General features: G+C 43.4%; 1 protein-coding gene across 2 annotated transcripts in view; it reads left to right on the top strand.

Moving 5' to 3' along the window:
- The window catches only part of COL21A1 (collagen type XXI alpha 1 chain), a 465,445-nt gene that overhangs the window by 228,894 nt on the left and 213,548 nt on the right, over positions 1–23,003 (top strand). For both annotated transcript variants that reach the window (XR_005778297.1, XM_040428578.1), the window contains exons 7-9: positions 16,648–16,725; positions 17,566–17,574; positions 19,247–19,330. Coding sequence is in view for 1 of the 2 variants with exons in the window: in XM_040428578.1 (XP_040284512.1) it covers positions 16,648–16,725; positions 17,566–17,574; positions 19,247–19,330 (171 nt within the window). In the remaining variant the exon portion in view is untranslated. The remainder of the gene's footprint in view (positions 1–16,647; positions 16,726–17,565; positions 17,575–19,246; positions 19,331–23,003) is intronic.

Genomic DNA, 23,003 nt, shown 5'->3' with positions numbered 1-23,003 from the left:
CCTTCTCAAACAAAGGCAGACATACCAATGATCTCAGTCTCACAGCAACAGAATATAAAGAGACCTGAGACCACACCCAGCTCCACCAAGCTCACACCTTAACCCCGTGCACACCACACAGTAGGGAGACACTTCTTAAAGGGGGATTGCACACACAAGCAAAAGGCAACAGGTTGCCGCAGACAACAGCATGCGTGGCCAGCAAATCATGGTGCACACAGCAAAACCTGTGACACTGCCCCAGCATGCCAAAACAACAACATGTTGCCACTGGCAACAGCAAGCGTGGCAACAGTGTCACGGCGTACACCATAGGCCATGACAGTTATGTAGATTCGGTATACCACGTGGTCCTATATGGAGACGGCTTGTCACGTGGTAATCCTTCTCTAGTCTGCCGAGAAGATTGTGATGGATTTGCGGGCTGGTAATAAATGGAAGCGCTACCTAAAGTATTGTCCTTTCAATTCCTTGGACAGGCGGGCATTTACATAGACACCAATTTGCGTCTGTTCGGCGAACAGTGAACGAGCAAAGTTCGCTGTGAAACGACCGCCGGGCGGACCGCAAGGCCATCTCTATTCTTCACCACGGCATGGCCGCATCCTGCGGCCGCTCCCCGTGTCCATACCCAAAGGCAGAGTGGCCTGGGTATACCTAATTTATAGCGATTTGTGACTAATTAATTCGTAATGAATCAAATTTCTTTTTCTGACTTTGGCGAGGTTGCTGCATCAAATTTTTCAAAACTTTGCAAACCTCTAGCTGTAACTGTACATCAGGGATTCAATTACATTAAAGATCCATGATGTACAGTTACGTCAATGATAATAAGGGTTGACAATGAGAGCCAAGCACTGGCTGACAGTTGGCTTCCTGCTGTAATGCATTATGTTATTATCACAATGTACAAATTACTTCTAATATCTGATTTATCTGGTTTTAATCACCAGTGCCCCTCCCCTTATATCTTCACTGTACTACAATGCTCACACTATTCCATTATACATCAATACTACGTATCACCTCACTTAGTTTGCAATCTGGGACAACAGACTCATACCAGACACAGTGCATGAAAATAAGAACCAGCTGCTGCACAATATTTGTGAAGTTCACATACATTATATGTAAATCCATTGCATATGATGACAGACACTTTAAAAGAGTACGTGAGAATCTTATTTACAATATGCAGTATTTCAAATCAATTTCAATAAAACAGAAAGATGAGGATAAATTGCTTTGTTCAATTCAACTCTCTCTATCCTCAGACCAGTGTACTTGAGCTTATCAGGGCAGAGGCCCCTTGTAATGTAGGGAAAACGGCTTGGCAAACTGAAATGTACTCTGAATGCATCCTCATATTTATATGCATATCACAAGCCTTGCAGAGTAGAAGAATCAAATTGCTAACATCAATTTGTTGAAACATTTTGCTATTGTGCATCTGATGCAACATTAACAATATGTATTAGCTTGTTTTATGGTGCAGTTTTTGTAAGGCCTCTTTCACACTTGCGTTGTCCGGATCCGGCGTGTACTCCACTTGCCGGAATTACACGCCGGATCCGGAAAAACGCAAGTGTACTGAAAGCATTTGAAGACGGAACCGTCTTCCAAATGCTTTCAGTGTTACTATGGCACCCAGGACGCTATTAAAGTCCTGGTTGCCATAGTAGGAGCGGGGAGCGGGGGAGCGGTATACTTACAGTCCGTGCGGCTCCCGGGGCGCTCCAGAATGACGTCAGAGCGCCCCATGCGCATGGATGACGTGATCCATGTGATCACATGATCCATGCGCTTGGGGCGCCCTGACGTCACTCTGGAGCGCCCGGGGAGCCGCACGGAAGGTAAGTACACTGCTCCCCGCTCCCCGCTACACTTTACCATGGCTGCCAGGACTTTAGCGTCTTGGCAGCCATGGAAACCATTCAGAAAAAGCTAAATGTCGGCTCCGGCAATGTGCCGAAACGACGTTTAGCTTAAGGCCGGATCCGGATCAATGCCTTTCAATGGGCATTAATTCCGGATCCGGCCTTGCGGCAAGTGTTCCGGATTTTTGGCCGGAGCAAAAAGCGCAGCATGCTGCGGTATTTTCTCCGGCCAAAAAACGTTCCGTTCCGGAACTGAAGACATCCTGATGCATCCTGAACGGATTTCTCTCCATTCAGAATGCATTAGGATAATCCTGATCAGGATTCTTCCGGCATAGAGCCCCGACGACGGAACTCTATGCCGGAAGACAAGAACGCAAGTGTGAAAGAGCCCTAACTTTATCATTGTAATGCAGTGGCAACTCTAGGAACAATATATGGGGGGGGCATGAAGATACCACAGTCAAAAATGGGGGGGGGGGGCACTAATAATTTTCACCACTTAATCATACTACTGAAAAAACTAAATAAGTATATATAAATAAGATTACAAAATACAAGAGTATTGCGGTATGCAGGGATACATTTAAAATAAAACAATTTACTTACCAAAGAAGCTATACAGTCGTCTGCTGTGTCGTCCTCTGTTTGCTTCCGCAGATTCTTTCCCCTCCTTTCTGTCTCTCCTCAGTGTGCAGGCGCACTGTTATGGGGGATCTGTGGATAACACACTGTTATGGGGGCATCTGTGGATGACAGTGTTATGGGGCATCTGTGAAAGACACTGTTATTATGCCTCTCATTAGCCCCCATTATGCCTCTCATTAGCCCCATATCAGCACCCATGCCTCTAATTAGTCCCCATATCAGCCCTTATGCCTCATTAGCCTCCTTTATGCCTCTTAATAGCCCCCATATCAGTCCTTATGCCTCATTAGCCCCCATATGCCTCATTAGCCCCCATTATGCATCTAATTAGCCCCCATATGTATAATTAGCCCCCATTATCAGCCCTTATTCCATATTAACCCCCATTGTCAGCCCTTATGCCTCATTAACCCCCATGCTCCTATATGCCTCATTAGCCCCCATTATAAGTCCTTATGCCTCATTTGCCCCCATATGCCTCTTATTAGCCCCCATTATGACTCTTATTAGCCCCATTATGCTTCTCATTAGCCCCATTATCAGCCCTTATGCCTCATTAGCCCCCATTATCAGCCCTTATTCCTAATTAACCCCCATTATCAGCCCTTATGCCTCATTAACCCCCATGCTCCCATATGCCTCATTAGCCCCATTATGCCTCTCATTAGCCCCACTATGCCTCATTAGCCGCCATATGCCTCATTAGCTTCCATATGCCTCATTATCCCCCATTATGCCTCTAATAGTCTAATTAGCCCCCATTATGTCTCTAATTAGCCCCCATTATGCCTCTCATTAGCCCCCATTATGCCCCCAGCAGCCAAATTTTTTATATAATAAAAAAACACTTACCTCTCCTGCTCCTGGACGCCGCCCGTAATTTTCTTCCTCCTCAGTCGGCTGTGCTCTGAATTGGCGCGCACAGCGTGAGGTCACAAAGCGCCCTCATGCTGTGCGCAGCCCTGCACAGCCAACAGCCAAGGACCAGGAAGCGGTAAGTACAGAGCGTTCACCCCTTCCTGGTCTTTCGGTACTAATGAGCGCTCATTAGTATTTGCCGGCCATTGGGGCACAAACGCTGCTGCCTTGGGGAATCAGTGGGGCAGCACCGGGGGGCAGTAGCGACGCCACTGCACATATGTCACATATGAACAGAACCTGAAGTACCCCTACTGTGGAAACCTCCAAAAAGTGATCCCAAAATATGAAACTACACACTCTATATGTCACTGTGAACTTCTCTATGGGTGCAACAAAGGACTCAGGAGGGAGGAGTGCGATATAGCTTTTGGAGGGCAGATTTTGCTAGAATGATTTTTGGGTGCCATGCTGCATTTGAAGAGACCCTGAGGTTCCCCTACAGTGAAAACTCATAAAAAGTGACCCCCATTTTAGAAACTACACCACTAAAGAAACTTATTGAGGGGTGTAGTGCGTGATTTGACCCCACAAGTATTTTATAGAATTTAGAAACTCTTGGCTGTGAATGAAAAAAATATATTTTTTGCAATAAATGTTGCTCTTGCCCCAGATTTGTCATTTTCACAAGAGGTAAAAGGACAAAAGGGACCCCACAATTTGTTATGCATTTTCTCTTGAATAGGGCAACCCCATATATGGAAATAAATAGCTTTTTGGGCACACTGTAGGGTTCAAAAGAGAAAGAGCACCATGTACATTTGAGGCCTAGTTTGGTGATTTATACAGCACTGACCAATAACTGCAGAAGCTGTGAAGTTTAAACAGAAAAAGAAAATCTCAAGAAGTGACCCCCATTTTGTAAATTACGCCCCTCAAAGAATTTATTCAGGCATGTACTGAGTGCTTTGACCCCACAGGCTTTTATAGAAATTACTAACACCTGGCTATAAAAATAAAACATTTTTTTCCAATAAAAAAAATTGCTTTAACCGCAAATTTTTCAGAAGGGATAACAGGAGAAAAAGGACCATGTGTATTTGTGGCCTAGTTTGGTCATGCCACACTGACCAACAATTGCAGAGGTTTTGAGGTATAATAAAGAAAAGAAACACCCAAGAAGTGACCCCATTTTACAAACTATACCCTCACAGAATTTACCAAAGGGGGAATGTGAACATTTTGACCTCACAGATATTTTCACAGCATGGGGCAGGACGGTGGCTCAGTGATTAGCATTGGTGCCTTGCAATGTTGGGGTCCTAGGTTTGAACCCAACTGTGACGGTAACGTACACTACACACAGGGGGGAGGATAGTGACCACTGCGCTCCACCCTCACCCCTGGCCCTGCCTACTTGCCTCGCAAGTCCTAATGACAGGGGACAACTAGACGGCAGTCCCTAACTTAGGATACGCGCTGGGAAGACAAACAAGACAAATAACGGAACGTAAACGGACCGGGTCAATACCTAGAGAGCTACGCAGTACTAAGGAATGAGCAGAGAATAGTCAGGAAAAGCCGAGGTCAAATACCAGGAGAGATGCGCAGGGAACACAGGATCAGGTAAGTATGCAGGAACAAAACAATCACCAGATACCTAAAATTAACAGGCAACCTGTGGCCAGCAGGCTGCCTGTATTTATAGTGGGGAGTGAGGGTCATGTGACGTGGCCAGCATCACATGACCGACAGACCGACCAGTCGAGCACCGAGTGATCAGCTCGGAGCTCTCAAGGCAGACCTAGGAGCAGGGAGCCTCCCAGCTAGCCTGCCCTGGGAACAAGGTCAAACACAGATCCTCGCTCCCGAAGCTAAGCAGCAGGTCTGCAGCTGATGGGAGACCGAGTGCGCCTTCGGCACCCCGTTACAGTACCCCCCCTTTTACGAGGGGCCACCGGACCCAAGACTTCAGGCGATGGCCTTTCAGGGTGTTCTAAATAAAATTTTCAAACAAGTGTAGAAGCATGAACCTCCCTGGCAGGTACCCAAGATCTCTCTTCAGGTCCATACCCCTTCCAGTGAATCAGGTACTGCAAGGAATTACGCACCTTCCTGACATCCACTATTTTAGACACCACATACTCAACAGCATCATTAACAAGAACCGGCAGAGGCGAGGCTTTTGATGGTACTACTGGTTCAACCTTTCTTTTAAGTAGAGATTTATGGAACACATTATGAATGATGAATGACTCGGGTAGCTCCAACCTAAACGATACTGGGTTAATCACCTCCATGATCTTATATGGTCCAATAAAACGAGGAGCAAATTTTTTAGAATCTACCTTGAGAAAGAGATTCTTGGAGGATAACCACACCTTATCCCCAACCAGAAAATTTGCGCCCCTTGAACGTTTCCTATTGGCTTTGAGTCTTTTCTAGGTTAGAGGAGGAGACGGATGACCCAGAATGAAAACGGGGATGAAAACCATGGTTACAAAAGAAAGGGGAGACCCCAGCAGAAGAGTTAACACGGTTATTCAAAGCAAATTCAGCCAATGGAAGGTATTTAAACCCATAATTGCTGGTCATCAGCAACATATGACCTCAGGAATTGTTCCACAGACTGATTAAGTGTTCAGTCTGCCCATTACTCTCAGGGTGGTAGGCGGAGGAAAAAGACAATGAAATCTGACATCTTTGACAAAAAGCCCTCCAAAATTTGGACACAAACTGCACACCCCTGTCAGATACAATATTTTCTGGGATACCATGTAACCGTACAATTTTTTTCACACAAATAGATGCCAGGGTCTTGTCATTCGGGAGTTTAGACAGAGGAATGAAATGAACCATCTTGCTAAACCTATCGACCACTACCCAAACCACAGTCTTACCCTCCGCCGGCGGCAGGTCAGTAATAAAGTCCATCGAGATATGGGACCAGGGTCTACTGGGAATGGGTAGGGGTCGTAGGTTACCAGCAGGGCGAGTCCTAGGTGTCTTAGACCTAGCACAAACCTCACAGGCTGACACGTAGGACTTGACATCCCTAAATAGAGTGGGCCACCAATAGGATCTAGAAACCAGCTCTCTAGTGCCCTCAAAACCAGGATGTCCACAAAAGGCAGAATCATGACACTCACCCAACAGCTGAAGACGAAATTGTATGGGAACAAACAACTTATCTGTTGGGGTGATTGCCGGTGCCAGATGTTGTTCAGCCTTAATGAGAGCCGAGATATCTTGCGTTAAGGCTGCTACGAAGATATTTGCTGGTAGGATGGATTCAGGCTGTGCCTCTGTAGGCTGAAAAGCATGAAAGCTCCGAGATAATGCATCAGCCTTCACGTTTTTACTTCCAGGCCTGAAAGTAATGGAGAATTCAAAACGAGTAAAAAACAGTGCCCATCTAGCCTGACGGGGATTCAACCTCTTAGCAGATTCGAGAAACATAAGGTTCTTATGGTCAGTGACAACAGTTACACAATGCCTTGCCCCCTCCAGAAAATGCCTCCACTCCTCGAATGCCCACTTAATGGCCAGCAGCTCCCGATTCCCTATGTCATAGTTTCTCTCGGTTGAAGAAAATTTTCTGGAAAAGAATGCACACGGTCTTAGGTTAGTTAGACTAGCAGGACCTTGTGAAAGGACTGCTCCTGTGTCGTCCTCAGACGCATCCACCTCCACAATAAAAGGTCTCTCCTGATCTGGCTGTATCAGAATTGGAGCGCTACTGAATGCCTTTTTTAGTGTTTCAAACGAAGTAATGGCCTCAGTAGACCAGTTCTCCAGGACTAAGAGGGAACATTTCTCAGAGTGGCACACCCCCATGGTTAAAGAAATCTCTGAGGTACATGACCTGACCATACCACCTACCAGGGGAGTGGCGTCAATAGCCATGACATGGATAGGTGTAGGAAGAGAAAAAATTGGAATACCCAGTCTAATGGCGTACTCAGAGTCAATAAAGCTGGCCGCTGAACCAGAGTCAATAAAGGCCTTACCCGGCCATTTATTAACCCCCAAAGATATTGTTATAGGTACCAAAAGCTTACATTTCGTAATATCAGGGTGTACCTGGTCTTTAGGTTGCCTTGCCTTGGGAGACTTAACGGAGAAGGCCTTCTTTGGACACTGGTTGATCCAATGGTCAGGATCTCCGCAGTAAAAACACACTCCACGTCTGCAGCGCAGATTCCCTTGAGTCATGCCGACCTGCATGGGTTCTTCGATAGAGACCTCAGCGTTGTTTCTGGGATAGACCTCAGGCTGGACTACCATCTGAGAAGAGAACTGTCGTTCCTGTCATCTCTCTCTAACCCGTTGGTCAAGTCGGACTACAAGGGTCATCATCTCCTCTAGAGTCTCTGGAAGCTGATAACTCACTAGAAGATCCTTTAAGTTATCAGACAGACCTGACCTGAACTGACTCTTAAGTGCTGGTTCATTCCATCCTGAGGGAACACACCACCTTCTGAATTGGGTGCAATACTCCTCCGCAGGTAGATCGCCCTGAACCAGAACTTTTAGTGCAGTCTCGGCTACCAGTGTCCTGTCTGGTTCATCATACAGGGTACCCAGGGCCTGAAAAAAAACCTCCACTGATGTTAAACAACTGGCGTCAGCAGGTAAAGAAAAAGCCCAGTCCTGGGGATCACCCTGTAACCGGGAAATGACAATGCCCACGCGTTGACTCTCGGGGCCAGAGGATACGGGGCGCAAACAGAAAAAAAGCTTACAATTTTCTTTAAAGGAAAGAAACTTCTTTCGATCTCCAGAAAAGGGCTCAGGAAGCTTAATCTGGGGCTCTAAATGTGGACTGGAGGCCTGAGGGATGGAAGTACCTTGTCCTAGCTCAAAAGAACAGAGTTTCTCCCCTAGCTCCTGCACCATCTGCGTCAGGTTAGAGACATGGTCAGTCAGGGTCACCAGAGGATTCATGATACAGTGGTTAGGTTACGGCCTGTTAATCTGTGACGGTAACGTACACTACACACAGGGGGGAGGATAGTGACCACTGCGCTCCTCCCTCACCCCTGGCCCTGCCTACTTGCCTCGCAAGTCCTAATGACAGGGGACAACTAGACGGCAGTCCCTAACTTAGGATACGCGCTGGGAAGACAGACAAGACAAATAACGGAACGTGAACGGACCGGGTCAATACCTAGAGAGCTACGCAGTACTAAGGAATGAGCAGAGAATAGTCAGGAAAAGCTGAGGTCAAATACCAGGAGAGATGCGCAGTACAGGAGGAGCAGGCAGAGAGTCGTCAGGGAACACAGGATCAGGTAAGTATGCAGGAACAAAACAATCACCAGATACCTAAAATTAACAGGCAACCTGTGGCCAGCAGGCTGCTTGTATTTATAGTGGGGAGTGAGGGTCATGTGACGTGGCCAGCATCACATGACCGACAGACCGACCAGTCGAGCACCGAGTGATCAGCTCGGTCCTTAAGGCAGACCAAGGAGCAGGGAGCTTCCCAGCTAGCAAAGCTGCCCTGGGAACAAGGTCAAACACAGATCCTCGCTCCCGAAGCTAAGCAGCAGGTCTGCGGCTGATGGGAGACCGAATGCGCCTTCGGCACCCCGTTACACCAACCAAGGACAACATCTGCATAGAATTTGTTTGGGTTTCCCCTGGATACTCCAGTTTCTTCCCACACTCCAAAGGCATACTGATAGGGAACTCATATTGTGATCCCCACTGGGGATAGCTTGATGCTAATGTCTATAAAGTGCTATTTAAGTGCTTAAAATCAGTAAGAAAAAAGTAATTCACAGATGGTGCAACATGAAAATTGTTTTTCCCACAGATATGCCATTTCAGTGCCCAATATATTGTGCCCATCATATGCACTTTTGGAAGCTTGCCCATCATGGTATTAAGGGGGGAGAAAGCATTTTGACACTCCAGGTACTTTGCAGAAAATAATGCACAGCAGACCATGCAAAGTGAAAATTGCAAGTTTCCCACATATGTATATGGAATTTCAGTGCCTAATATATTGTGCCCCTCTGGTGGCATCTAAGACTCTCACTGCACTACTTGAATTAATAGGTAGGTTCTGCAGGTACAGAGATGCCATAAATGTAAACGCAAGCTGCTATATGGGCACATGGCAAAGCTCAGAAAGGAAGGAGCGCCATTTGGTTTTTGGAGCTTGGATTTTGCTGAAATGGCTTTTCGGCACTATATACATTTAAATTTACTGTACCAGTAAAATGGAAACAATCTAAAAATGACCCGATTATAAAAATTAAACACCCCAGGTTACAGATGTGTAGGAGCTAAACTTGATAGTTAACAAGTTAAGTGAACAATGTCAAGAAAATGTAAATTCACTCTTTCAATGGATTTCAATAGCTTTTGTCATGAATCAGTACTGTGACGTGGTTTATTAAAGTCAATTTTAGCTCTCCTGCATCTGTATTTATCAAGGGAAAGAAGCAAGCATTTTGACACTAGGGGTTTCTTTTGCAGAAATTAATGAGCAGGGGACTGTGTATAATGAAAATTTACAGTTTTCCACAGATATGACATTTCAGTGCCCAATATGCTGTGAGCAGCTCGTGCCATTGGAGACACCATTTAAATTGTTAGGCTGGTGCCTCTGGGTACTGAAATGCCATAAATGTGGACATAAACTGCTGCAAAAACCACCTTTTGGCCTTTGCAGTGCAGATTTTGAGGATTAGTTTGCAGGCACCATGTTGGTATTGAACAGCTTTTGGGGTAGTAGTATAACCATATGCATATTTTTCTCGACAGGGCTCTCTGAAGGCTTATTGTTTTTGTAGGATGAGTTGCTATTATCATTTGGGGTACATATGACTAGAGATGTCACGAACATAAAATTTTCCGTTCGCGAACGGCGAATGCGAATTTTTGCAAATGTTCGCGAACGGGCGAACCGCCATTGACTTCAATAGGCAGGCGAATTTTAAAACCCACAGGGACTCTTTCTAGCCACAGTAGTGATGGAAAAGTTGTTTCAATGGGACTAACACCTGGACTGTGGCATGCCGGAGGGGGATCCATGGCAAAACTCCCATGGAAAATTACATAGTTGACGCAGAGTTGGGTTTTAATCCATAAAGGGCATAAATCACCTAACAATCCAATTTTTTTTTGAACAACGTGGTTTAAAACATCCAGAGGGTGTATACGATCAGGTATGATGTTGTATCGATCAGGTAGTGTAAGGGTTACGCCCGCTTCACAGACATTGACAGACCAAACTCCCCTTTTAATGCACCGCAAACAACCGCAAACAGTCCATTTGCCCAACCGCAAACTCCCCATTTGCACAAGGTTGAATACCAAGCTAGCCATGTCCCGTTGATGTCATTGAAGGTTTCTTCCTCCACCCAGCCACGTACAACACCAAGGGTCCCCGAAAGGTGAATTGATTTTTCGAACGGGAGATGGTTAAAAAAACGCTGGCTCCCTCCCCTTTGTTTTAATCCACGGTCACTGCGTCTGTGCCGTGCAATTTACTGTCACACCAGATATGAGTGGTATTTTCTGTAGTACTATTCTCATCAGTTTAATCCCTGTTACATCCCCAATCTGGGGTCCATTTATTAAATTGATTTTTCGAACGGGGAGATGGTTAAAAAAACGCTGGCTCCCTCCCCTTTGTTTTAATCCACCGTCACTGCGTCTGTGCTGTGCAATTTACTGTCACACCCGATATGAGTGGTATTTTCTGTAGTTCTCTTCTCATCAGTTTAATCTCTGTTACGTCCCATATCAGGGAGTGCCTTTTGTGAAAAAAAATTTAGGCCGGGTAACTTCGACTGCCTTCACAGTGACAGACCAAACTCTGATACACCAAACTGAATTGATTTTAGGAACCGGGAGATGGAAAAAGCAGCTTGGTCGGTCCTTTTACTCCCATTATTTAATTTTAAATTTTTTTGTCTGCCAGGTATTGTGAGTGTGACACCCTGTAACGGTATGAGTGGTGGCCTGGCCAGTGGACACAGTACAGTCTGTGAGCATGCAGCCTCTCTGTGTCTGGCAACTGTGATTATATCACAGAGAACAAATTAATTGGCTTTTTTTTATCTGCCAGGTATTGTGTGTGTGACACCCTGTAACGGTATGAGTGGTGGCCTAGCCAGTGGACACAGTACAGTCTGTGAGCCTGCAGCCTCTTGCTGTCTGGCAACTGCGATTATATCACAGAGAACAAATAAATTGGCTTTTTTGTATCTGCCAGGTATTGTGAGTGTGACACCTTGTAACGGTATGAGTGGTGGCCTAGCCAGTGGACACAGTACAGTCTGTGAGCCTGCAGCCTCTCACTGTCTGGCAACTGCGATTATATCACAGAGAAAAAATAAATTGGCTTTTTTGTATCTGCCAGGTATTGTGAGTGTGACACCCTGTAACGGTATGACTGGTGGCCTGGCCAGTGGCCACAGTACAGTCTGTGAGTCTGCAGCCTCTCACTGTCTGGCAACTGCTATTATATCACAGAGAACAAATAAATTGGCTTTTTTTTTATCTGCCAGGTATTGTGAGTGTGACACCCTGTAACGGTATGAGTGGTGGCCTGGCCAGTGGACACAGTACAGTTAAAAACAGGTTAAAGAAAGACAGCAATTCTGCCATCGCTTTTAGGGCTTTGTTATTGTGGTGTACACCATGCAGGAACAAAATGTTAGTTCTGACACTGCTTATTTTTATTAATTTTTTACTGGATTAATCTGGCGGCTTATGTGATATTTTTATAAAATCAATTGTTAGCGATTTGCGTATATTCATATATATATATATATATATATATATATATATATATACATACAGTACAGACCAAAAGTTTGGACACACCTTCTCATTCAAAGAGTTTTCTTTATTTTCATGACTATGAAAATTGTAGATTCACACTGAAGGCATCAAAACTATGAATTAACACATGTGGAATTATATACATAACAAACAAGTGTGAAACAACTGAAAATATGTCATATTCTAGGTTCTTCAAAGTAGCCACCTTTTGCTTTGATTACTGCTTTGCACACTCTTGGCATTCTCTTGATGAGCTTCAAGAGGTAGTCCCCTGAAATGGTTTTCACTTCACAGGTGTGCCCTGTCAGGTTTAATAAGTGGGATTTCTTGCCTTATAAATGGGGTTGGGACCATCAGTTGCGTTGAGGAGAAGTCAGGTGGATACACAGCTGATAGTCCTACTGAATAGACTGTTAGAATTTGTATTATGGCAAGAAAAATGCAGCTAAGTAAAGAAAAACTAGTGGCCATCATTACTTTAAGAAATGAAGGTCAGTCAGTCAGCCGAAAAATTGGGAAAACTTTGAAAGTAAGGGCTATTTGACCATGAAGGAGAGTGATGGGGTGCTGCGCCAGATGACCTGGCCTCCACAGTCACCGGACCTGAACCCAATCGAGATGGTTTGGGGTGAGCTGGACCGCAGAGTGAAGGCAAAAGGGCCAACAAGTGCTAAGCATCTGTGGGAACTCCTTCAAGACTGTTGGAAGACCATTTCAGGGGACTACCTCTCGAAGCTCATCAAGAGAATGCCAAGAGTGTGCAAAGCAGTAATCAAAGCAAAAGGTGGCTACTTTGAAGAACCTAGAATATGACATATTTTCAGTTGTTTCACACTTGTTTGTTATGTATATAATTCCACATAGATTTGATGCCTTCATAGTCATGAAAATAAAGAAAACTCTTTGAATGAGAAGGTGTGTCCAAACTTTTGGTCTGTACTGTATATATATATATATTGTAGCAAGATGAATAGTGATGGGTGCAGTAAAGTCCCGTGGAAGCATGAAAAAGGGATGTCACCAAGGGGCCCGGCCTTGGTGGAGTAAAGGCCCTAGATATAGGTGGCCAGTAAGTTAGTTGGTGGACACCAAGATAGTTAGCTTAGCTGGCTCCAGCTTATCTGGGAACAGGCGATATGCTGGGTGGGTGTTCCAGTCCGGGATTTTGGAATATGCCCATGTCCAGGGATGCTATTTAATCCTGTTGCTGGACTTGGGTGTGGCTCCCAGTCTGGGAAATGAGCCGACTGTGTCGAGGCCTGTGGGAGTCGGGACCCTCTAACCCTGTGTGTGGGGTAAGCACTGGTGATGTGTTTTGGGGAGCTGGGTGGTAGACCCAGATCCCGATAGAGAGGGAAATACTGTCTAGTCAGTGGCCAGACGGCTGAGGATTTATGTTTTTGATTTATGTTTTAGTTGCTGTTTTGTGCTTGAAAATAAAGCATTGTTTGGACTTCAATCTGGTGTCTGTAGCGAAGTCTGTGAGAAGGACCTCCGGATAAGAGAGACGATTCCCCACAATATATATATATATATATATATATATATATATATATATATTTTTTTTTTTTAAGTTGGAACTGGCTTGATGAGGGGAAAGAGGCAATTTTTTTTACTTAAAACATTTTTTTTTTTTTTTTCTAAAATACTTTTTCTATTTTTTTTCTTACTTTTTATACCGAGTGTATTGTAATGCATTTTGACTGGCAGCATTACACTGACCCCGCCTGTATAGGGCCTTAGGGTCCCATTGTGGGGAACCAAAGGGGTCAGAGAGGGAGCTCACTCCTTCTGTAAACCACTTAGATGTGCGGTCACCATTCACATCTGTGGCATCTAATGGGTTAAACCGCCGGCATCTACTGGAGCTTTTATCAATGCCAGTGGTTAGAGCAGGGGCCCAGCTGTCAGTAGTCTGATAGGGCAAGTAAAGCTCCTATGCCTGCCCGATTGGTATGCCATACATGTAAGGAGATGGTCAGCAAGTCACTTCCCTTTTTGCCATACATGTACGTCTCTTGTCGTCTAGGGCTTAATGTTTTGCTATAAAGTTTAATTGCCGTTTCTAATGTTGAACTATTTATTGATATTTTTGACAAAGTAGACTGATGCCTGGGGCTCTGATTTGAACATGGTGCAGAAAGGAAGCTATAATTCTAATATTAACTTTGTGTACTTTCTGTTAATTAAATAGCCTCTGTCAGCATGATCAACCCTATTAAACAAGGCATGTTGCCTGTTAGTATTGATCATGCTGGTAAAAAATATATATTTATTTTATTTTTAGCTTGCACCACTGTGGAGATATGTGAGTTATGTTTATACAAATTAGACAGTTTAGGCATAGAGGGCCTGGCATAGCTCTTGGAGCATGGCTACAGTTAACCCCCTTGTGCGCTGTACACCCCTCTCTCCTTTGATTGACAGGGCTAGACAGCCAAGTCTGATGGTGCCTGCCCTGCGGCTCTCTTAGTCATTGGTGGTCCAGTGTTTATTTATGTCTTGTTCTCCACGACTTTTCTAAACTTACTGAGCAGCTTTCAGAAGAAGACAAGAACTACCACAACTGTACTTCCACCAGCTCCAACACCACATAACCTCCCTCTACCACTGACATGTACCTCTCAGATTCGTAGAGCAGTTCTAGGAACAATCAGCATATACCCTGCGCTGGACACAGCAGAAGAATGGACAGGACAGCAGTGAACCCCAGAGCCCAATGCTCAGTCAAGCTTCAGTCTCTGGTTTGAGGAGCTTTGGAGGAAGGGGAAGGGGGGGGTTGTTATCTGTGAAGCTGCTGGTACCTCCACTTCTGGGTGGACTGAAGTCACCAGTGGCTTCACAGATGGCATTTCTGTGAATGGTAGGGACTGAAGCTCGGTATAGATTGAGCACCAGATTCTGGAGTTCTCTGCTATCATGCCAGTTCTCCCGCTGTGTCCCGCACAGGGTATATGCTAAGTGTTCTGGGAACTGCTCTCCAAAACTTGACAGGTACATGTCGGTGGCGGGAGGGTATGTGGCTGTCAGAGTTGCTAGAATGCAGTTGTGGTACTGTAGTTTTTGTCACTGGAAGCTGATCTGTGGGTCTAGAGAACTCAAGGAGAACAGTTTATCTAGTTCAGGCATAAAAAAGGATGGACCACCAATGACTAAGTTACCCACATAGCAGGCACCATTAGATAGGGCTGTGTAGCACTGCCAATCAAAGGGGTGGGGAGTAGACAAAGCACTGAGGAGCATAGCTGTAGCGGTTCTTCACAAGCTGCGCCAGACCCCTGGTGCTCAAACGGCCTAATTTACATAAATATAAAAGCCCACAGTGGTGCAAGCTAAAAAGGCAGTAGGCCTGGTTTAATAGGGTTGATAATGCTAATAGAGATTCATTAAAGGGATTCTGTCACCTGGATTTTGCCTATAGAGCTGCGGACATGCGCTGCTAGATCGCCACTAGCATGTCCGCAATATACATTCTCCATAGCTCTCAGTGTTTTTATTGTGTCCAAAAATTATTTTATATATATATATATGTAAATGTGGCAAGTAAGACGCCCATTGTGAAGGAGGCCAGCACCGCCAACATCCTCCGAATCTCCTACTTGCTCCCCGATGTCACAAAGTTAGAGTGCTGTAATCTCACAGCTAGCGCATGCGCAGTTCATTCCCTGAGGCTGATGCCAGCACAGGGAAGGAACACTATGCCGGCACTGACATGCGGCATACTCTCGCATGCGTGAGATTACGATGCTCTAACTTAGTGACGTTGGGGAGCAAGGAGCAGATTCGGAGGATGCGGGCGATGCTGGGCTCCTTCACAGTGGTCGTGGCTTGGCACCAGAAACGTTAGTAACAGCCCCTGGGCACCTTACTTGCCTCATTTTCATATATATATATATATATATATATATATATATATATATATATAGAAAGAAAAAGGGCGGCACTGGCTCCAGAGGGAAAAGGCGGGTGCACGTCCCAAAGGGAATGGACTGGTTTCCCTGATGGATAAATTCAGAAAAATGAGCGGCACTCCAAAGGATAAAAGCAGTGAACCCTTTATTCACACCGGTGGTGCAACGTTTCGGCTCTGGTCACGAGCCTTCCTCAAGCGGAAGGCTCGTGACCAGAGCCGAAACGTTGCACCACCGGTGTGAATAAAGGGTTCACTGCTTTTATCCTTGGAGTGCCGCTCATTTTTCTGAATTTATATATATATATATATATATATATATATATAAAATCGTTTTTTTTACACAATAAAAGCACTGAGAGCTATGGGGAATGTATATTGTAGACGTGCTAGCGGCGATCTAGTAGCACATGTCCGAAGCTCTATAGTCAAAATCCAGGTGACAGAATCCCTTTAAGTAACTTACTTGTGCGCAGGTTAATTTTTATTTTTTTAATCAATCAAATGTCATATTTTTTAGTCAATAACCATATGATTTTTATTTTACAGTTTACACTCCAAAAGCTGAGAATATATTGTGATCCAGAACAGAACAAACGTGAGACAGCTTGTGAGATTTCTGGAATGGTAAATACTTTTAATGTTATAGTTTCTATAATTTTCATTATTGCAATTAATGTTTTTCAGAAGTATTTTACTGCTGTAGAGAAAAATGCTATTACTGAATCTTTATTTCTAGTAAAACTGAATGCTTAACAAATAAATGTCATAATTGCCAGCCTGAAAATGATTTGTTATATGACTATGCACACTCATTAGGCAGGTAAACTAGTTAGCATTTTCTCCACTTACGCCATTATATTAATATGATATAAAATATTAAACTTTAATGAACTTCTGTTGCCAACATAGCCACCCCTCTTTTTAATAACATTAATGAGATTCTCATTCTAGAAATTATTGAGTTATTGATTTGTTTATAACCAATCTAAGCTGCACCAGCCAGAGGAGTGCCAGTGCCTACAGCACATGTGTACTGTATCTCTTGCCTAGGAAGAAACAAACTGGAGGCTACATACAATAGGCTTATTATAGCCTGGTCATATGTTATGTTTATACAATTTTATCATTTTCAGTTCTTAAGTTTGTAAGTTGTAGTGTTGAAGTTAGGCTAGGTTTACATCAGGGCTACTAATTTCCATTGTTCTGCTCTTTTAGAGAAACTGAATAATGAAAATGACTGAGATGCTGTATTTGATACACAACTGAACCAAATGGTGCCAAACAGACCATATTTTCTATAATGGGGTCATTTTGGTTCTCGTTTGGGGCATTGCATTTTGCCTACTCACTTTGATGGAAGCCCCAAATGGAGCCTCTATGAAAAAGTCCTTACAAACATTGCCTTATTCTTCTATTACTGACAATAATTAATAATTAAATATTTCTATTATTTTAATTTTTCAGAACGGAGAGGTATGTGACAGATTATTTTACAAAGAGCAATAAGGTAAAACTTTTGATTGCTTTCAAAAATATGGACAAGCCATAATCATATATATATATATATATATATATATATATATAAAGAAAGACACCGCGGCACATCCGTTTAGTGAAAAAAGTGAGACCCTTTATTCACCCATGCGACGTTTCGGTCCGCTTGCTGGGACCATTTTCAAGCAATACAATACTGTGAGAATTCTGGGTATTTATGCAGTCATAATCAGTGCACATTCATAATTGACAATTAGCAAAACTTTACAAAAAACAAAGTATCAATACATATCATAAATATAGAAATGTGTTCAGCCCGGAGGGAAGCAAGAATCAAAACCATAATCGATATATGCAAAACTTCCAGGTACGTATAAATATTAATATTACAGTGAAATACATAAGTGGCAATCAATAGTGAATCAATATCACCTGTACATATGTGAGGATAACAGGACCGAGCATGGAATCAGGCGTGCTCAATGGAGGGAGGAAACAGTGTAGCGAGTTGCTCCACATGGAAGCGGCGTCCCGGAACTGCGGGTGCGCATGTCCGTGACGTCACTGGAACGTCTCACGTGACTTCTCGGAGAGGCGTCACATGACAAGCGGCAGGATGTAACAATATCATACAGAAAAGTATAAGGACCAGCGTCCTAGCAGTAAATTCAACAAGTAATACAGCGATTCAAGGATAAAACACCCAGGGTATGATGTCAGGTGGCGTGCTATCATGCGATGCACCGTCACTGGATATCTACGGGCAAAAAGGGGGAGGGGACAGCTGCAGCTATCACCCTCCCACAATGCTCGTCACAATTTAACCCTTTGACAGGTGAAAAAAATCCTCCACAGTAGCAGATGCGCTTGTTTGCTTTCCAGTGACGTCACGGACATGCGCACCCGCAGTTCCGGGACGCCGCTTCCATGTGGAGCAACTCGCTACACTGTTTCCTCCCTCCATTGAGCACGCCTGATTCCATGCTCGGTCCTGTTATCCTCACATATGTACAGGTGATATTGATTCACTATTGATTGCCACTTATGTATTTCACTGTAATATTAATATTTATACGTACCTGGAAGTTTTGCATATATCGATTATGGTTTTGATTCTTGCTTCCCTCCGGGCTGAACACATTTCTATATTTATGATATGTATTGATACTTTGTTTTTTGTAAAGTTTTGCTAATTGTCAATTATGAATGTGCACTGATTATGACTGCATAAATACCCAGAATTCTCACAGTATTGTATTGCTTGAAAATGGTCCCAGCAAGCGGACCGAAACGTCGCATGGGTGAATAAAGGGTCTCACTTTTTTCACTAAACGGATGTGCCGCGGTGTCTTTCTTTATCTACACTGTACACCTTGGTAAGGTGTTTCCACTGCTGGCACCCTAACATCTTATACTGAGGAGTGCTGCCTTGAACTTTCCTTTCTATATATATATATATATATATATATATCGGATATCTAGTATACAAGCATTTGGAACAACATACAAGATGGTAATATTTTTATTGCATTTACTTTATAGATACTATTTACTAGTGAAATATATTAAATGTAATATGTATACATATAAAACCTGAATAAGCTGAAATATTCACATGGAAAAAAAAATATTTTCCTTGCTAATTCCCCAGTGTTTAAATGGTCCAAGTGATATTGGCTCAACACCCACTCCCTGCATTTGTTCGCCTGGGGAAAAAGGACTTTCTGGTCCAAAGGTAAGTGTGGCTAGATTATCTTACCATTATCTGCATTGCTATAAGAGTTTGTATTGTAGCCATTAGACATTTGGATACATCAATAGGACTTCGAAACCCAACTATATAAACAGGCACATTCAGTAACCTAATGTGTAAACGACATATTTTAATAATAAAGAGGCCTCCATCATGCAAAGCCATTGCATAGTGTACCAAATATTGCTTTCAAGTGAACTTTTTACCTTACATCAATGTTCTGAGATGGAATTTGGAATTTCCCTTAAATTTTGCCTCATGTATCAGGAAGTATGGATAGTTAATAGCAAATATTGTTTCAAAAATCCAAAATAAACAATAATAAAATCAGAATGTTGTGAGTGCTGACTAATAGACCAGTAAAGATAGGCAGCAATTTAAAGGGGTGCATATATGATTACAACTAGCCATGGTCTTGGTGCAATGTAAAATGTGTATATATATATATATATATATATATATATATATATATATATAAAGAAGATACAAAAGCTGGGCAGCACAGGAGTTTAACTTGTAGATGCAGAGTGCCAGCGGCTGTAGGGACGATTCACCCCCAAGATATCAAATAGATAAGAAATTCCACGGCACATCCAAGGCATAAAAAACAAGTAGATACTTTTATTCACCAGACAGCTGTCTTGTCAATAAAAGTATCTACTTGTTTTTTATGCCTTGGATGTGCCGTGGAATTTCTTATATATAGTGGCAATGTGTACAGTAAAAGACCTGGAAGGGGTGTATATCTCACCCAGGTTCCTCAACTGGATGAGATAAGTAAAATCCAGGATGGTGCTGGCTTCAGCAAACATAGTTGCTGGAGATATTTGTTTTGTTGGAGTACAAGGGCTGGATTTTATTTGGACTGGGAAGGTAGGTTTGGTAGTGGGACCTTCCCAGTCCACCCCCCATTCCACGACAGGTTTTCCCTTAGCCTGAGGTCATCACATGTGAATAAAACCCACCCTCTGTGTGTCAGTCGAGGGAGAGATAGACTTGGAAACAGAGGCCTAGTGAGCGTCTGGGTGGTCTCAGCCAAAAGGGCTGAGGGGCCACGAGGCTACGCATAGCCGGATCTATTCCCTGTCTGGACTTGTGTCTGATGAGCAGACATGCTAAGGTTTGGAGCCTGAGACCCTATGCTTAGAGGTGAGTCAGGGAAAACTACTGTGTATTAGTTAGAGCCCAGACGGGCAGGTGTTTATTTTTAAGTTGAAAGTAAGGAAATCCGGCACTCAAAATTGATCGAGCTCACCCGCCTTTTCTTGCAAGGTGCACGGATATAAAGGATGAAGCCTTGTTATAATTGGTTGAAAGGAAGGAAATCCGGCACTCAAAATTGATGAAGTTGTAGGTTCCTTTATTTGATCATGCGATATATCGCGTACAGAGGTACAGAATGATTTATAACCAGTGATACCTTTGTCAGTCTACGCGTTTCAAATGACAACATTCTTATTCATGACTGTCATGTGTTGACCCTTTGGAGCCTTCTTCCTTGCCACCTGCTTCTGTCATGGTGGACGGTAGTTTGGAATTTCAGATCGCCAAGATCATTGACTCTCGAGTTCTCCATAGATCTCTTCAATATCTTGTTCACTGGAAGGGTCATGGACCAGAGGAGAGGATGTGGATACCGGCATCTGACGTGAATGCAAGTTGTTTGGTGAAAGCTTTTCACAGGTCTCACCCGGATAAGGCCAGTCCTGGGTGCCCGGAGCTCACCCGTAGATGGGGAATACTGTCACGGACGTCTTGAGACATACGGACGTCCCAGTAACAGTCAGTGGCAGAAGTTCTGTGAGACTGGCAACAAGTCATTTTATCTGACAGGTTTTCCTTGTGGATAAATAGGTGTTGTTTCTGGTAATGGCCACACCCCTTGCCTCTAGGTGTTGCTTATGTGATCATTTAACCTTTCTTATTTATAGTTGCTTCTCCCACTATGCTGTGCAGTTTATAGCTTCTGTGTCTGTGGATTGTTTGTGGTTGGATCTTGGCTGAGTTCCTGGTGCTTCCATATCCTCTTTAAAGTTAAGTCTTTCCTTTCCATTTTTGTATTTTGTTTGGGTTCTGTGTGTTGCATTTCGCTATTGTTTGTATTAGGTCTGAAGTAGACTCCTGTTTGTCCTTTCTTTTGGAGGAACAGGTAGTCTCGTCCCTGCCATTAGTACCAGGGTCCTATAGGGCTAGATAGGACTCTATGAATTCCTGCATATTAACTCACCTACCTTTGGGATCTGTTCATACTGGTAGTCAGTCAGGATTTTGGTTATTTATTTTTTACTAGGAGGTGTCCATCTTCCTACCCTAGTTCAAGGCTCAACATATCTCTTCAACAAATATTTATGAAACACATTATGAATTTCAAGGGCCTGAGGAAGTTCAAGATGAAAAACTATAGGATTAATAATGGCAGTGATCTTATATGGACCTATAATCCTTGGACCAAACTTTCAAGAAGGTGCTTTCAACTTAATGTTTCTTGTGGAAAATGAAGTAAAAAAAAAATATTTTTATTTATAACAAAATACCAAATTTACCAAAAATTTGTAAAAAAATTGCTAATTTCCAAGTTTCAATTTCTCTACTTCTATAATACATAGTAATACCTCCAAAAATAGTTATTACTTTACATTCCCCATATGTCTACTTCATGTTTGGATCATTTTGTGAATATTTTATTTTTTGGGGATGTTACAAGGCTTAGAAGTTTAGAAGCAAATCTTGAAATTTTTCAGAAATTTTCAAAAACCCAATTTTTAGGGACCAGTTCAGGTCTGAAGTCACTTTGCGAGGCTTACATAATAGAAACCACCCAAAAATGACCCCATTCTATAAACTACACCCCTCAAGGTATTCAAAACTGATTTTACAAACTTTGTTAACCCTTTAGGTGTTCCACAAGAATTAAAGGGTTTCTATCACTTCGTATCACATATTTAGGTGTCAGACACTAGCGATCCGCTAGTGTCTGCTCTAACAAACCATCCTAATATCCCTGCTCAGACATCTCCACTGCGCCCGCTTCCCTGCTCAGACATCTCCACTGCGCCTGCGCCGATGACATCATAGTGCTCCGAGGAACAGGCGCAGTGGAGATGTCTGAGCAGGGAAGCGGTCAGACATTCACTGCGCATGCGCCGAACAGAGACGCGCACGGAGAGGATCGCATTCAGCAGGAGATGGGCGGGCTGGAGGGACGCGCTGGGCGGCGACAGTTTATGAAGGTAGACGGAGCCTCTAGGTGCTAATGACGCCCCCATAGCACCTAGAGGCTCATTAGCATATAGATATAAGTTGTTATTTTAGCAAAACGGCTGCCCCAAAACCTATCATATTAGGATGGTTTGTTAGAGCAGACACTAGCGGATCGCTAGTGTCTGACACCTAAATATGATACGAAGTGATAGAAACCCTTTAATGGAAAAGAAATACAATTTCAAAATTTCACTTTTTTGGCAGATTTTCCATTTTAATAATTTTTTTACGGTTACAAAGCAAGGGTTAACAGCCAAACCAAACTAAATATTTATGGCCCTGATTCTGTAGTTTACAGAAACACCCCATATGTGGTTGTAAACCGCTGTACGGGCACACGGCAGGGCGCAGAAGGAAAGGAATGCCATACGGTTTTTAGAAGGCAGGTTTTGCT

This window comes from Bufo bufo, chromosome 4 (assembly GCF_905171765.1).
Source record: "Bufo bufo chromosome 4, aBufBuf1.1, whole genome shotgun sequence".
NCBI lineage: Eukaryota > Metazoa > Chordata > Amphibia > Anura > Bufonidae > Bufo > Bufo bufo.
This window is presented reverse-complemented; position numbering and strand designations above follow the sequence as displayed.